The 12,987-nt window shown below is 46.2% G+C and overlaps 2 protein-coding genes across 5 annotated transcripts in view; both read right to left on the bottom strand.

Moving 5' to 3' along the window:
• Positions 1-7,691, bottom strand: part of AMBRA1 (autophagy and beclin 1 regulator 1) — a 151,821-nt gene extending 144,130 nt beyond the window's left edge. For 2 of the 4 annotated variants that reach the window (XM_064462609.1, XM_064462607.1), the window contains exon 1: positions 7,511-7,690. The gene's annotated coding sequence lies outside the window, so the exon portion shown is untranslated. Of the gene's footprint in view, positions 1-921; positions 1,030-7,510 lie in introns of those variants that run through there. The other 2 variants (XM_064462605.1, XM_064462606.1) reach the window with 2 other exon arrangements.
• Positions 7,692-10,447: 2,756 nt separating this feature from the next.
• On the bottom strand, positions 10,448-12,952 carry HARBI1 (harbinger transposase derived 1). Its single transcript, XM_009512144.2, has 2 exons — positions 11,781-12,952; positions 10,448-11,212 (listed from the first exon to the last, which is right to left on the bottom strand). The coding sequence occupies exons 1-2, from the start codon at positions 12,508-12,510 to the stop codon at positions 10,836-10,838; spliced, it is 1,107 nt and encodes a 368-aa protein (XP_009510439.2). The 5' UTR covers positions 12,511-12,952; the 3' UTR covers positions 10,448-10,835.
• Between the last annotated feature and the right edge of the window lie 35 nt (positions 12,953-12,987).

Genomic DNA, 12,987 nt, shown 5'->3' on the forward strand with positions numbered 1-12,987 from the left:
CCAAATGGCCACATAAAAAGGATGTCAAGATATTTTATGCATTACACAATGCTTTACCATCCCAGTTCAAAACTTCAGCACTTTACAGAGATGATGGTCCCATCTCTTAACATGCCCCGCCTCTCCAGCATCTTTGGCGCTATTAATTTTGTGGAGGTTCCACTACCACCATTCTGGGAGCACAGCTGGCTTTGATACAAAGAACAATATCAGAGTATTACTTCATGTTACTCAATTCTCCATTGGGGGAAAAAAAAGTTACTCCGTGTGGCATTCAGCTCTTAGACTACAAATCCATTACTCCTCCAAAGAACTTCTTGGATGCGTGCTGAGCCCAACACTAAAAGCCTTTCCTGATGTGTGCAAACAGAAACAGCGTAAACAGCTCTACCCATGTTTCAAAAGAAAAGAAAACAACGCTGCAATCAGTAAATGCTACTTATAACAGTTCTATCCAAAAGATACAAATATCCAAATAATTTCAGACAATTTTGCTACCCAAAGAGGTCTCAAGTGACTGATGAAGAAAGAGGCAACGTTAAGTGAAATACAAAAGCTGCCTCTGGCTTTTCAATCTGGGATCCACAGAGAGAATGCATGTATAAGCTTCCGTAGAAAAGATCAGAGAGGGGAAAAGCACGTGCTGGTAGTTTCTGTCTCAAAGTCTCTATTACAGGTTTTAAGACTTCCAGAATGCATTGTCTGTAAAGTGGGTATGGTCCACATAGGTTAGTGCAAGCTGTATACTTCATATTAAAAGAACACACATGTGGAAAAAAAACCAGAACAAAACCAAAACCATTGTGAATAATGAGGCATGTCACTGACCTGCAAAAACACAAGCAAACCTGTCTCAAAAAAAGAGAGAATCAGATTATTAGCACCCTGAACTATCCCAGCTCCGGCTGTGGGCCTACCTACCTTGTATGTCAGTAACTTCTGTTTTCAAAATGTCTGTTCTTAAGCAAAGTATTCAGCACTAACAATAAAGCATGCCATTTCATTTATTCCAAATTAAACTGCAGCATCTCAGGCTTTGAATATCTGCAAGAAATTACAGAGTTCAACAATATTTTTACTGCATTAAATAAATGTTAGTAATAATTTAGCATTCCCACCATTGCATATGTGGATGGGTTCTCCAATAACAACCAGAAGATCAGACAGGCATGAAAACAGCGTATGCAGTGGTACAGCCCAAATACTTTATCTTCATTGCCAGTGATCTTCACATAGGCTGCAGTCACAAGACATGCAGTTTCCTCAAAGTATTTTCTACAACAAATCAGTTTCCCTTGTATTTTACGCAGTTTCATTTTGAGGCAAATTGGTTTATCAAGACCCCTATGTCTTTCAGGAGCTCAAAAGGGCAAAGAAGAACACATTGTACATACTGAAGACAGAGATTGTCTTGCCAATGACTACAGCCTACGGAGCCGCTCCTTCTTCTACAAGAGCTTCCTTGGTTGTCGTGGTTTAGCCCCAGTCAGCAACCCAGCCCCACGCAGCCGCTCGCTCACTCCCCTCTGGTGGGACGGGGGAGAGAATCGAAGAGTAAACGTGAGGCAACTCATGGGTTGAGACAAAGACAGTTTAACAGGTAAAGCAAAAGCTGCGCACAGAAGCAAAGCAAACCAAGGCATTCATTCACCCCTTCTCACGGGCAGGCGGGTGCTCAGCCATCCCCAGGAGAGCAGGGCTCCATCACGCGTAACGGTGACTTGGGAAGGGAAACGCCATCACTCCAAATGTCCCCCCTTCCTCCTTCTTCCCCAGCTTTATATACTAGGCATAACATCATATGGTACGGGATATCCCGTGGTCAGCTGGGGTCAGCTGTCCCGGCTGTGCCCCCTCCCAGCTTCTTGTGCCCCCAGCAGAGCACAGGGAGCTGAGAGAGTCCTTGACCAGTGTAAGCGCGACTTAGCAACAGCCAAAACACCCCCGCATTATCACCGCTGTTTCCAGCAAAAATCCAAAACACAGTCTCATACTAGCTACTATGAAGAAGTTTAACTCTATCCCAGCTGAAACCAGGACATTGGTAAAGCAATAACACCTGGTTCCGAGACCCATAGACAGCAGATCTCCAAGAACAAACCAGATGATGCCTGAAACATTACATATGTGAGTAATCACATAGCTCCAGCGACTTTCTAGTTCCCTTCCTTGTTTACACTCCAAATTTTTCCCCTCCTCTGCAATACAGATTACAATGCCAACACCTTCCTAAATTGCACAGAACACCACCATGGAAGAAGCCCCAGAAACGCTAACCCAGACAGAAAGCCTGAATTCTACTAGCAGTTTTATTAAAAATATGGATTCAATTCATACCAAGTGTCATGCCATTCCTGCTAACCCTTTTAATGGTCTCCACCTGAAAAACTGAGCAAAAAACTAAAAAAGTTTATGCAAAACCAAAACGCTGATTTGCCCTCTTTGGACTGCATCAACTCAGCTAAATAAACAAGACAACTCAGACAAACCTAGTTCGGTAAGTAATCAAACTATGTAGCACTGGAATTTGAACAATGCTATAACAACAAAATCAGTAAAAAAGGGTGACATGACTCATATCCAGGATAGTTCCACAATCAAAACCTAAGACAAGTGTTGGAGGAAGGCGATTATGTTCAGTATTAAACAACATGGCCACATGAATTTCTAACAATGTACCTCACCAGCTACATATTTGAATATTCCTCAAACCACATGATTTGTCTTCCCTTAACTCCATTTGTGGTACTTCCATACAAGCTTTACGACTGTTCTCAGAGGTTCTAGCTCTTCTTGGATAAAAACAAACAAAAACACCCAGAAGACATCTTGCATAGAGACTACATCAAATTTTCTTGCAGCAATATTTATATGAACAGAAAACTGGAAACCAAGTTAAATTGGAGATGAAGTTGTGTTGCACCGGAATCTTTAAACAAGGCTAACTCACAATCAGAAATAGTCCACAAAGGTTTAACAAACAATTTTCTTAAGCACGATTAATCAAAACAATGAAAAAGCAAAATGAGAATCCATTATTTTGCTCTGCTTCTACTTCTGTGTTCTTGACTATGCTTTAAAAAAAAAGCAGCTTAAGACACTAGAATCATGAAGGTTTATGAGACATTAGAGCACAGAGCCAGCCTAAAACTAAGTGCCCCTAAATATGAAAAACAAAAAAAAAAACCACCCCACTAAAAAAAGCCTTAAAAGGAAAGAAAATAAGTTTCTGATGGAACTACACAACAAAATCCAAAACTAATACCATTAAGGCACTTTCATTATATGGCCCTGGTTTTAGTCTTCAAAGTTTCAAAGATACTCCCCCCAAAGTATTATTCTGTAAACTGAAGTTTTCCCTTGATTAAGGCCAGAGAGATTTGGAAAGTAATTCCAAAGAACAGCTTCTGTAGATGGACCAGATTACACTGCTCCAAGTTGTATCCACAGCTCTAAGCGCTTCCACGTATCAGAACAGGACTGCTAAAGAAAATTAACTTGTATTAGTGCTTCATGGTTAAAAATTTCAATGCTATGTTTTGAATTGAAACTACAAACAGCTCAGGAAAATCAGTTACATTATAAAGATGTCAACAGTACATTGCCATTTCAAGACCCTATATAACCGCAACAAGGAGCCGATCACCATTAGAATCTTAATTTGTCTTCTTGGTCTGGATTAAATGAGCTCTAATACTCTTAAGAGAACTTTTCAGTCAAAAGCAGTACATTAAACTGCTAGTTATTTACAGCAAAATGATGAGGAAGTAAAGGAGAAACTTGCAGATATCAACTCCTAAAGGTCAGAAAATGAATGGTAAATGTAGGAAGGGAAATAATAAAAATAAAAAGTGATTAGCTGTGTCTGGACTCTGACAGTTTCATTTACCAATGAGGATATGAAGCACTTTCATGACTATTATTATCATCTCTATATAAACTTAATGAATTTTTGAGAAGAGAGAGATTACTTCCAATCCAGAAGATAGGAAGAGCATAAATAGAATTTCACAAAGCTGGAAGATAAGTCAAAACAGCAGAACTGAGATCCAGAAAATTAAGAGTTGGTTTCCCAACTCCATACTCAGACCACGGCACCTTTTCTTAAGAGCTGTATGCAGCAGGAAATGAGGGACAGAAAGAAAAGAACCAGAGCAATACTGAAAGACAAATAGAGTGAGGTAGAATTCAGATTAACATCTTAAGAGAATTATTCTCATTTAGATAGGAAAGTAAAGGCATTTTTAATTCAAAATCCTAGTATTTACATTAAAAGTCACATCAAGGTTCCTCAAGCTCAAGAGCCACAGCCAAGAAAGTGCCCCCTAGTGACATCATACATGCAAGAGAAATTTGGGAGCACCAACATTACAGAGTAGCAGAAGCAGCGTCAGGTATCCACAAGATGAAGACAAAGCGTTCAAGGATGCACCTAAGCCGGATGCACCTTATCCAAGTCATAAAGAAACAGCAACTGGAAGCAAGAACATATTTTTAAAAACGCAGTTCATACAACTTCCTGCTCGCATGGAAATAATCAAATAAGGTAACAAGCCAAAAAGCGAAAATGATCTACACAGAAGCTGAAGTCTTCATGCACAGATGTATGAGAACCAAAGAAGAGGTGGGAGACAAAGAAGATTTAGATTCTGAACAAAGAAACACAGCCAGTTCTTGATACCCTTTCCGTTCTCGGCCTTGGACTGAGACTGCAGGAGAAACATACAGGGAGGGAGGAAGGTGTCTGGAACACGGCTCAGATACTCCTCTCAGCAATTCTATGCTGCTCAGAGTGGAGAATTAGTGCTACATACCAGGAAGAGGGCAGCAGGAATCACTCTGCCGGGACAGCCCGAAAGACCTCACAAAGAATGTTCAAAGCAGATCCTTGCGATCACACAGATTAAGACAAAGACTCTCCACGCTCAGGCCTGGCACCTTATCATCTCTGCACCTTCAACAAACAGTTTACAAAAGCTGGACACAACAAACAGTTATCAGACAATCTTAGTCAGAGTTCTTAACAGCCAAGGTTAAATCCAGAGAGGCAGACAAGTAGGCGTCCTCTTGTTTTAAGCAACCCAATCAATGGGTCTTTGATTAAGCAACTACTACATCATTTAACAACTTCCCGTTAAAATATTTCTAACATCAATCCTCTTCCACTGTGCATCACCTCGTTATTTGCTGTTGAAAGCCACAATTCTTTTGTCCTCACCTCATTAATATTTTGTTTCTATCACCCTCCTTGCTAGGTTAGCGCAGGGCTACTGACACAAAGCACACAAGGTAACTATTAACATGCGCTGTGCTCTTTATCAGGTCTCCAATAATACAAACTCAATGGGGGGAGGGGGGAAGTACCTTAATGCTATCTGTATTGATAGTACTAGTAAGCTGAACTTGTATATAAATATAACTAAAGTTATTATAACTTTGTAAAAGCCTTGAACTCACGGCATAAAAACCACTAAAGTTACTGTCCAGAAGTTTCATTTAAAGTTATGATGAAAAAGAGATAAGTATTCAAATCCCCAGCTTATGGCACAGAGATACTGGCAGGCTTGTCTTCTTTATAACTGGTGATTACAGCTGCGTAAAAATTAAAAGTGCTGCACAGAAAATGGAAAAGTAGGAAACAACCAAACAGGAATCCAGAGGGTCAGTTATGACTCAGAAAAGGGCGAAAGAAAGAAAACTAAAAAGAATCTGTCAGTAAAAAGTAAACATTCTGTGTAAACTCCCCAGCAGCTAAATCTGAAAAGGCAAGTCCAGATATTTGGATCCAAACATATTCTTCGTTCCAAGTAGCAGGAAAAATATAAATGCTAATGGCCTGCTGTACTTCTTAACATCCACACTGCCACAAATCCACAGATGAGTACAGGATACTCATTTGTTACCATCGGAACATAAATGGACCCATTTAAAAACAAATATTTAGCTACAGCAACACCAATCGCAGACTACAGAACTAGTGAGCAAGCTATACTGGAGAGTAAGGAATGTTAGAAATAGCATTACAGCAGCCTTTCAGAATGCAAACAAGGATTTTAAATGTAGCAGAGAATTTCAGGTACTGTTGCCCACGTCATCCACAAGGCATTCAAATCTGCCTGGATTTAACCCCATACCACGTTCTGAAAACAGACCCAACAATAAAAATCAAAAAGGCCGGTAATGGCTTGGCAGTAAGTCTATCAGGTCATTCTTAGGTCCCATTTTAACATTCCCATTAGCAATTTGAAAGAGGATGGGAGTGGCAAAGGTGAAGAAGCCAGATGACATTTGCAGAGGACACTAAGCCGGGTGGAGCAGTAAACAAGGACAAATACAGAAAAACACGTTGGGTTTTTATATAAGGGTCTAAGAACCTTTCAGACAGAGAAGAAAACGGAGCAGCACCAAGCACTCGTCCTAAACATATTTACACGGACTCTACATTCATACAGCTGATCTTCCTGAGGACTAGCTTGCACCTAGGTAACAGCTAGTCTTGAGTTGGACTCTTCAGACAGAGCGATACTGTAATAGCATGTATTGGGAAAAACTACACATAACTACCCAAAACATCTCTTGAAGATTAAATGCTGCTTTAGTGCAGGAACTGTGTTGCAAAAGTATCTTTCTACAGAGAGTGGAAAGCATGGTACCGACACGATCAGAAATAATCTCAAAAAACTCAATTAATGCTACAGAAATTTGTGACTTGTCCAGAGGAATGTCGTAGCTGAAAACAAACCCGTTTCTAGAGCTAGTGAATTATGCAGGTACGCTCCCTCACAAGGAAAGGGGTCATCAGGCATCCTTGTACCAGGGGCACATACGAATGAGTTTTATGCAAAATGCTACTTACACAGTGAGCATTCTGCAACACACGATAAGAAACAGAAGGAGGAAGAGAGAAGGCAACCCTCACCTCACTTTTTATTCGGCTGAGGCCAGAAAAACACCACCAACAACACATATTATTTCAAAACAGCCTCTCCAAACGCAGCCTGACCTTACCCGGGGAGGTGGGGGGGTGGGTGTGGGGGGGGGGGGTGCAGCGGGAGGAAAGGGGGGACGGGGAGGGAAGCTTAAGGCACCCACTTAAGCTCGGATTTAATAAACCCGGCCTTGCGGAGGGGACGGACGACCGGCGCAGCTCCCCGGGGCCCGGCAGCCTCTTCCCTCAGAGGTCTCCGCTTCCTGCCGCCCGCTACCGGCCCCGGCCCCTCTGGGCAGCTGGAGGGGCCGGCGGCGGATCTCGCCCGCGGGCGGCCCAGGGCAGCAGGACCCGCCGGGCCTCCGGCCACCTCCCCGCTCGCCGCCACACCGCTAGGCCGCAGCTCCCGAACAAAGGCGGCGGCAGCAGCGACAGAGCCCCGGCCCCGCTCCCCTCGGTACCCGCCGCCTTCCGGGGCGCCGCCGGGGGGACGGCCGCACCCGGCCGCCCGCCCGCTTGGAGAGCAGCGGCGCGGCCTGGCCTGGCCTGGAACCGGGCCGAACGCGTAGGCCCGAAGCCTACCTGATGCGGAAGAGCCGGGGCCGGGCGGGCAGAGCGGGGCCGGGGCCAGGCCGAGAAATAGCCACCCCCGGTGCTCGACCGTCGCCGCCGCCGCTCCAAGCTCCGGCCAGGCGAACCAGCCGAGCGCCGAGCCGAACCCGCTAGAGCGGCGCCGAGAGCGATAGCAAGGCCCGAGCAGCCGAAGCTAGAACGCCGCTAGACCGCGCCAGTCGAGCGAAGAGCCCGTCCACCGCGGCGCGATAGCGACGCGACGGAGGGCAGGCGTGATGAATCGAGCGCGGAGAGGGGCGGGTGGCGGTAGCGGCCCGGTCGCCTCCCCACCATCCCGGTGGAGGCTGGAGCCAGCAGCCGCACTCCACCGGGCGCCTGCTCAAGGGACAAGCGACAAGTCCCGGCCTAGCCCCGCGAAGCCCTCTGGGGCTGGGCCTTGCCCGCCGGTGGTCGCCGTTACCGGGGGGGGTGGGAAGGGGGGGCAGCGCCCTGCTCCCCATTTCGTGCAGTCTCCGCCTCTCGTGTGTCTTTCCCCCCCCTCAAGACTGATGGAGAGGTGGAAAAAATGTAATTAAAAACAGGCAAGAAAAGATAGATGGTATCGGAGTGAAACCCATTTAGAGGGAGATAAGGGCGTCAGCTGAGGTGTAACCGGAAAGATTCTTTTCCTGAAATAGCACAGTGTTAATATTTACTGTTCTACATCAATCCCCAGCGCCGTGAAGGACAGCGAAGGCACCCAAGGGTGCCAAGGGGCACCCGGCGAGGTGAAGCCCTAAGGAGGGCACAGTACCAGCTGCTGGATCTTCCTGCCTCACCCATACTGGAAACGTGAGAGCCTCAGGAGGGACTGGGTTGTCAGAAGAATCTGAGCAAGCCAGGGCATTGGCACCAGTACGTGAGCAAGATCGGGGCAGGGGGGGAATAGACAGGCAAAAGGCCCAGAGCGGTGAAATTCAGGGCGTGAGGTTTGCTGTGATACTGAGGGTTGGAGGGAGCAAAAGCAGCCTGCAGCATAGCTAGACATTCCTCAAGGGGATATTTTAAAGGAGAACTGAAAAGGGTCAGTGATGAGGTTTTACAAGGAATTTAGTCCAGAAGTGGAAACTGTGATACCTTGCGCAGCCAGTCACTGTCATCCTCCAACAGGTGTCTGAGGTTTATCTTTGTGGTCAGGGTAGACTTCACTTTTCAAACCTCTGACAAATTTGTAAGTGCTCCAGAATGCAGCTGGTGAGGTGAGGTGAGAGTCAGAGGAGCAGGAAAGCAAAAAAAAGAAAAATAAATTTAAAAACCCAAGCATCTCAAGCTGTCAGATTTAAATATTGCCTAAACCCCAAGGGGAAAAAAGTCTAGATGAATCTTTTTGAAAGAAGTTGCTTAGGATTAGATGAGGCAAGCTCGCCTCTAGATGAGGATGTTCTGTTTCCCAAGTAAACTGAAGGGTACTGACATCTGACTCAGGGAAGAACAGTAGTTTTTGTTGTGTGGATTCATCTTGTCTGGTGCAACCTGATGCAGGTTTTGCCCAAACCTGAGATCAGTTTTGAAATTAAACTCTACCAAAGGTGACAGTGGCTGAAGGAAGACAGGACCCAGCAGCAAATGTGTTCTGGGAAAAGCCTCCGCTTTCGAGTTCGCTCTGGTCTCAGCACGCGCTGAAAAGAGCTATTCATAGCGCAAGTTGAGAAACCCCAGCTCACGATGACGCGGCAGTGTTTGTACCTACATGTGTCCAAGTCTCACTTGACCTCAGCATCATCCACACAGCTCATTCACTCTCTGCTGGCGTTTAGGTCTAAAGATCCATATTTTTAGCATAGTCCATCAGATATACTTATGAGCCATGAAGCACCACACATGGTAGCAACCCTTATCTTAAAAATGCTTTTTTCTTTTAAGAAAACAATGCTTGTCTGCATCTTCCTCAGTGAAAAGGAGCAGGTTTTTGCCACAGTGAGCAAGAGTTCTTAGATGACACTTCACGGGAAGATGTGTAAAGAAAATAGAATTATACCTCAGTTTGGTGCTTATACTTACAGTTCTCATCAAGACTTATGAAAATATGTTGCTTATACATCCTAAAGCACGCTTGGTTTTCTACCAGATCAGAAACGCTTGCTGCCATTGCAAACCTGACAGAACTACATCTAATCCCACACCTGCATCCTACACTTGTGGAACGTGTCCCACACTTTCTTATTCTTCAAACAGGGGGCACAATCCAGGCTCAGTTCCTCTGAAACAGAGACCTGCCATGCCAGACGATTGCACTGCTACTTGAAGTAGCTACATTTCTGCAGCATTCTGCATTCCCTACCACTTTTGTTTCATTTACTGCCCAGTAAACAATAAAATCTAAGAAACAAAATTTTCTCACACTGCTGTTAAAGACATCCTTGGAAACACTTGCATCTTTTGGAATGAGAACGCTGCCAGGAAACGTTCCAGTCCTGTGCCAGCAACAACTGCGCGCATTAGTCATCTTTTCCCACTGAACAGGTAGATTGCCAGCAGTGGTAGAGCAGCCTTTCCATACCTCAGCTCTGATCTAAGCAGAGAACTTTTGCAATCAGTTCCATTTTTGTGACCCAGCCAGAAGATGAGTAGTTACTGATGCCTTCTGCTGTGGCAGACATCCCTAGCAAGAATGAGACTTACACTCACTCACTAGCCCATTTCCCAGTATCTGTTAAATAACTGACAGAATCAACCGTAGCTGAAGATCTTCTCCAGTCTGTTTGGGAAAGAAGAAACGTTCAACCTTCTAGGTGTGTACCCAGTGAAAAGCCAGGCTCCTCCCAGAACACAGCTGTCAACTTTCAGAGGAATCGCTGGGTGTTGCAATACGTAAAAACCTGTGAAACGGTATTTAGCAAGAATTTATACCCACGGATGAAAAGATAGATGTTTGCTTTGCTGCTGACAAACTCAGGTAGCCACAAGTCCGCACGGAATTTTAATTTGCATGAAATACTGTTTAAAAATCAATCCTTAATGTTTTGGGTTACAAAGTGGCATAGAATTGTTGCTTTGTAAAATACTGTGAGGCTTACAGTTCTCTCACAATTATTAAAGGCAATTTCCCAAGTTTCTCCACCGATCTCACATTAGTCATTGCTGTCTAAATCAGATGAAAGGGGAGTCTATAAGCATGACAACAGTAAAAATTTGGCAATGAAATTGCATCTCTGGAGAGATGGAGAGAAGTTCAGAATACTGCCCGAAGTGAAGAGAGTAAAATTTCTCCTCATCTCATGTCTGCTTAGTCCTTTCAAGCTTAAAGGAAAGGAAAGGGCATGTTTCCTCTGTGTATCTTTCCTCTGTCACAACATTAGCTAAAATGAGTAAGTAAAAGCTCCTGACGAATACGACACGCTTCTGAGTCCATTGATTCCATCTGCTCATACTCTTCTTCCAGTTGTTCCATGTGTCCCGCGGCCGGGGAAGACCACACGTCCAGCCCATGCTCCAGGGAGATGTTATGGAGCACGCAGCAGGCCAGAATGATGTGGCTGGATTTCTCCGGAGAATACTGCAGGGTGCCTTTGGACCCATCCAGGCAGCGGAAACGCGACCGAATGGTTCTGAATGTCCGCTCGATGACATTGTGAGTGGCAGAATGCGCCATGTTGTAACGATACTCTGCAGGTGTCTCAGGGATATGCAGAGGGGTCATCAACCACGTTCGGAGAGAGAAGGAGCTGTCACCTGTTAGCAGTGAAAAGGAGGAGGACAGGTTACATACCTACAGTTAACCACAGATTGCAGCTCTTCACACTCAGTTTTCTGGTACTGCAGATACAGAATAACTTATTTCTGTTGCTAAAACAGAAGGCATGAGAAAACACGTAACTCGGGTTTACAAATGTGACAAACAACAAAATAAAGACATACTGTTTCACACAGAGAAATACCGGATGAATGCAGAAGAGTTTCAAGGGAATTAATTTTCTACATAATACAGTGAAAGACAGCTGGACTAGGACCCTCCATAGAATTCAAAATTGCATAGTTGAGCTTAGAAAGGTGTAGTATACTGAAAACAAGGTCTTAACAGAATGAATGTAAACCCATACATGCAATAATCTGGCTGTGTAAGACACAGTTACTGTTCTAGATTTCTAAGAGATTTTCCAATTGAATTCCAAATCTCAAGGAATTTTCAGGAGAACAATCGGCAGTAAATGTATCATTTGTGCCCAGAGGCTCTAAACTCAAAGAGGAGCCAACATAAAATAGACTTTCTGCAGAAAACAACAATGAAAAATTGCCTTACCAAGTAGCCAGCCATCTCTATGTAGCTCAGCTTCAAATTGGCTCGTCAGGGCTGCCTGCTGTAACACCGTGCAGTCGGGCAGGCTGCCTGGCCAGTGCGTTTCTGCACTCAGGAGGACTCCTCTGGCATTACACACCATCAGGCAGTTCAGGGAATGGAGACCCTTTCGGTTCACGTAGGACAGGTCCTCAGCATTTGGCGCTTTGATTGCCACGTGGGTGCAGTCGACCACCCCCAGCACTCCTGGCATGCCTGCCAACCCATAAAAGTCATCCTTCAGGCTCTGAACAGTAAGCTCATCCTCAGGAAAGTGAATAAACTGTGAGGCCCTTTCTACCAATGCCTCAGTTACATTGGTGACGCAGCGGCTCATGGAGGCTTGACTGATGCCCATAGCATCCCCCATACGGGTCTGGAAGGAGCCAGAGGTATAGAAACCCAGGGCGGCGAGTATCTGTGTCTCGGGACTGATGGCCCTGGACCGCTGCGTAGGGCGGGAGAGACTGGCTCCCAGGAGATCCACCAAGTAGTAAATGAACTCTCGGGGAAAGCCGTACGTGGATACTAGATACTCATCCGTGACATCCTCCAGCTTGAAGCGATCCAAAGTCCTGTGTCCGCGGCCGTAGAGCAAGAGGTCACAGTCAAGAACTGCAATAGGTACAGCCATGGCTAACGGCTGGGGAGTTCCTCTGGGGCCCCTCGCTCTCCCCAGAGCCTCCACATGCATAAACCAAACAGAAAGGGGACGCGGGGTGGGTTTTTACCAGTCAGACTCCGTTACCGTTGAGGTTATACAAATCCTTTTACTTTTTTGTACCTGCTTTTAAAAGTGCGGGGGTCGGAGCGGGGTTGGCGGGGCCCCGACAGCCCGGCCCGGTGCTGTCAGGGATGGGGCTGGGCCCCACAGCACCCCGCTTCCCGCCCTCGGGGACCCTCCCTAGTCACCGCCGGCCCGGCCGCGTCCTACACCGGGGATGGCGGAGACCGTACTCGGACCCGGTGGGCCGAGGGGTAGCCGAACCACCCCTCCGGACCCCCGCCCGGCGCCCACCCGGCCCTCACCGCCCTACGGCCGCCTCCAGGCCGCCTCCCCGCGGAGCCCCCCGCGGCCGCCGCGCTGCCTGCCGGCCCCGTTACCGACACCTCCGCCGCGGCAGATTCGCCACAGCGAGGGGGCTCCCAGCGGGAGCGGCGGCGGCGGCGG

The sequence above is a fragment of the Phalacrocorax carbo genome, chromosome 10 (genome assembly GCF_963921805.1).
Source record: "Phalacrocorax carbo chromosome 10, bPhaCar2.1, whole genome shotgun sequence".
Lineage (NCBI taxonomy): Eukaryota > Metazoa > Chordata > Aves > Suliformes > Phalacrocoracidae > Phalacrocorax > Phalacrocorax carbo.

Coding starts and splice junctions, on each gene's coding strand:
- HARBI1 (XM_009512144.2), bottom strand. CDS start 12,510: ATGCATGTGGAGGCTCTGGGGAGAGCGAGGGGCCCCAGAGGAACTCCC. Junction 11,213..11,780: donor TAGAGATGGCTGGCTACTTG/GTAAGGCAATTT, acceptor CACTGCTAACAG/GTGACAGCTCCTTCTCTCTC.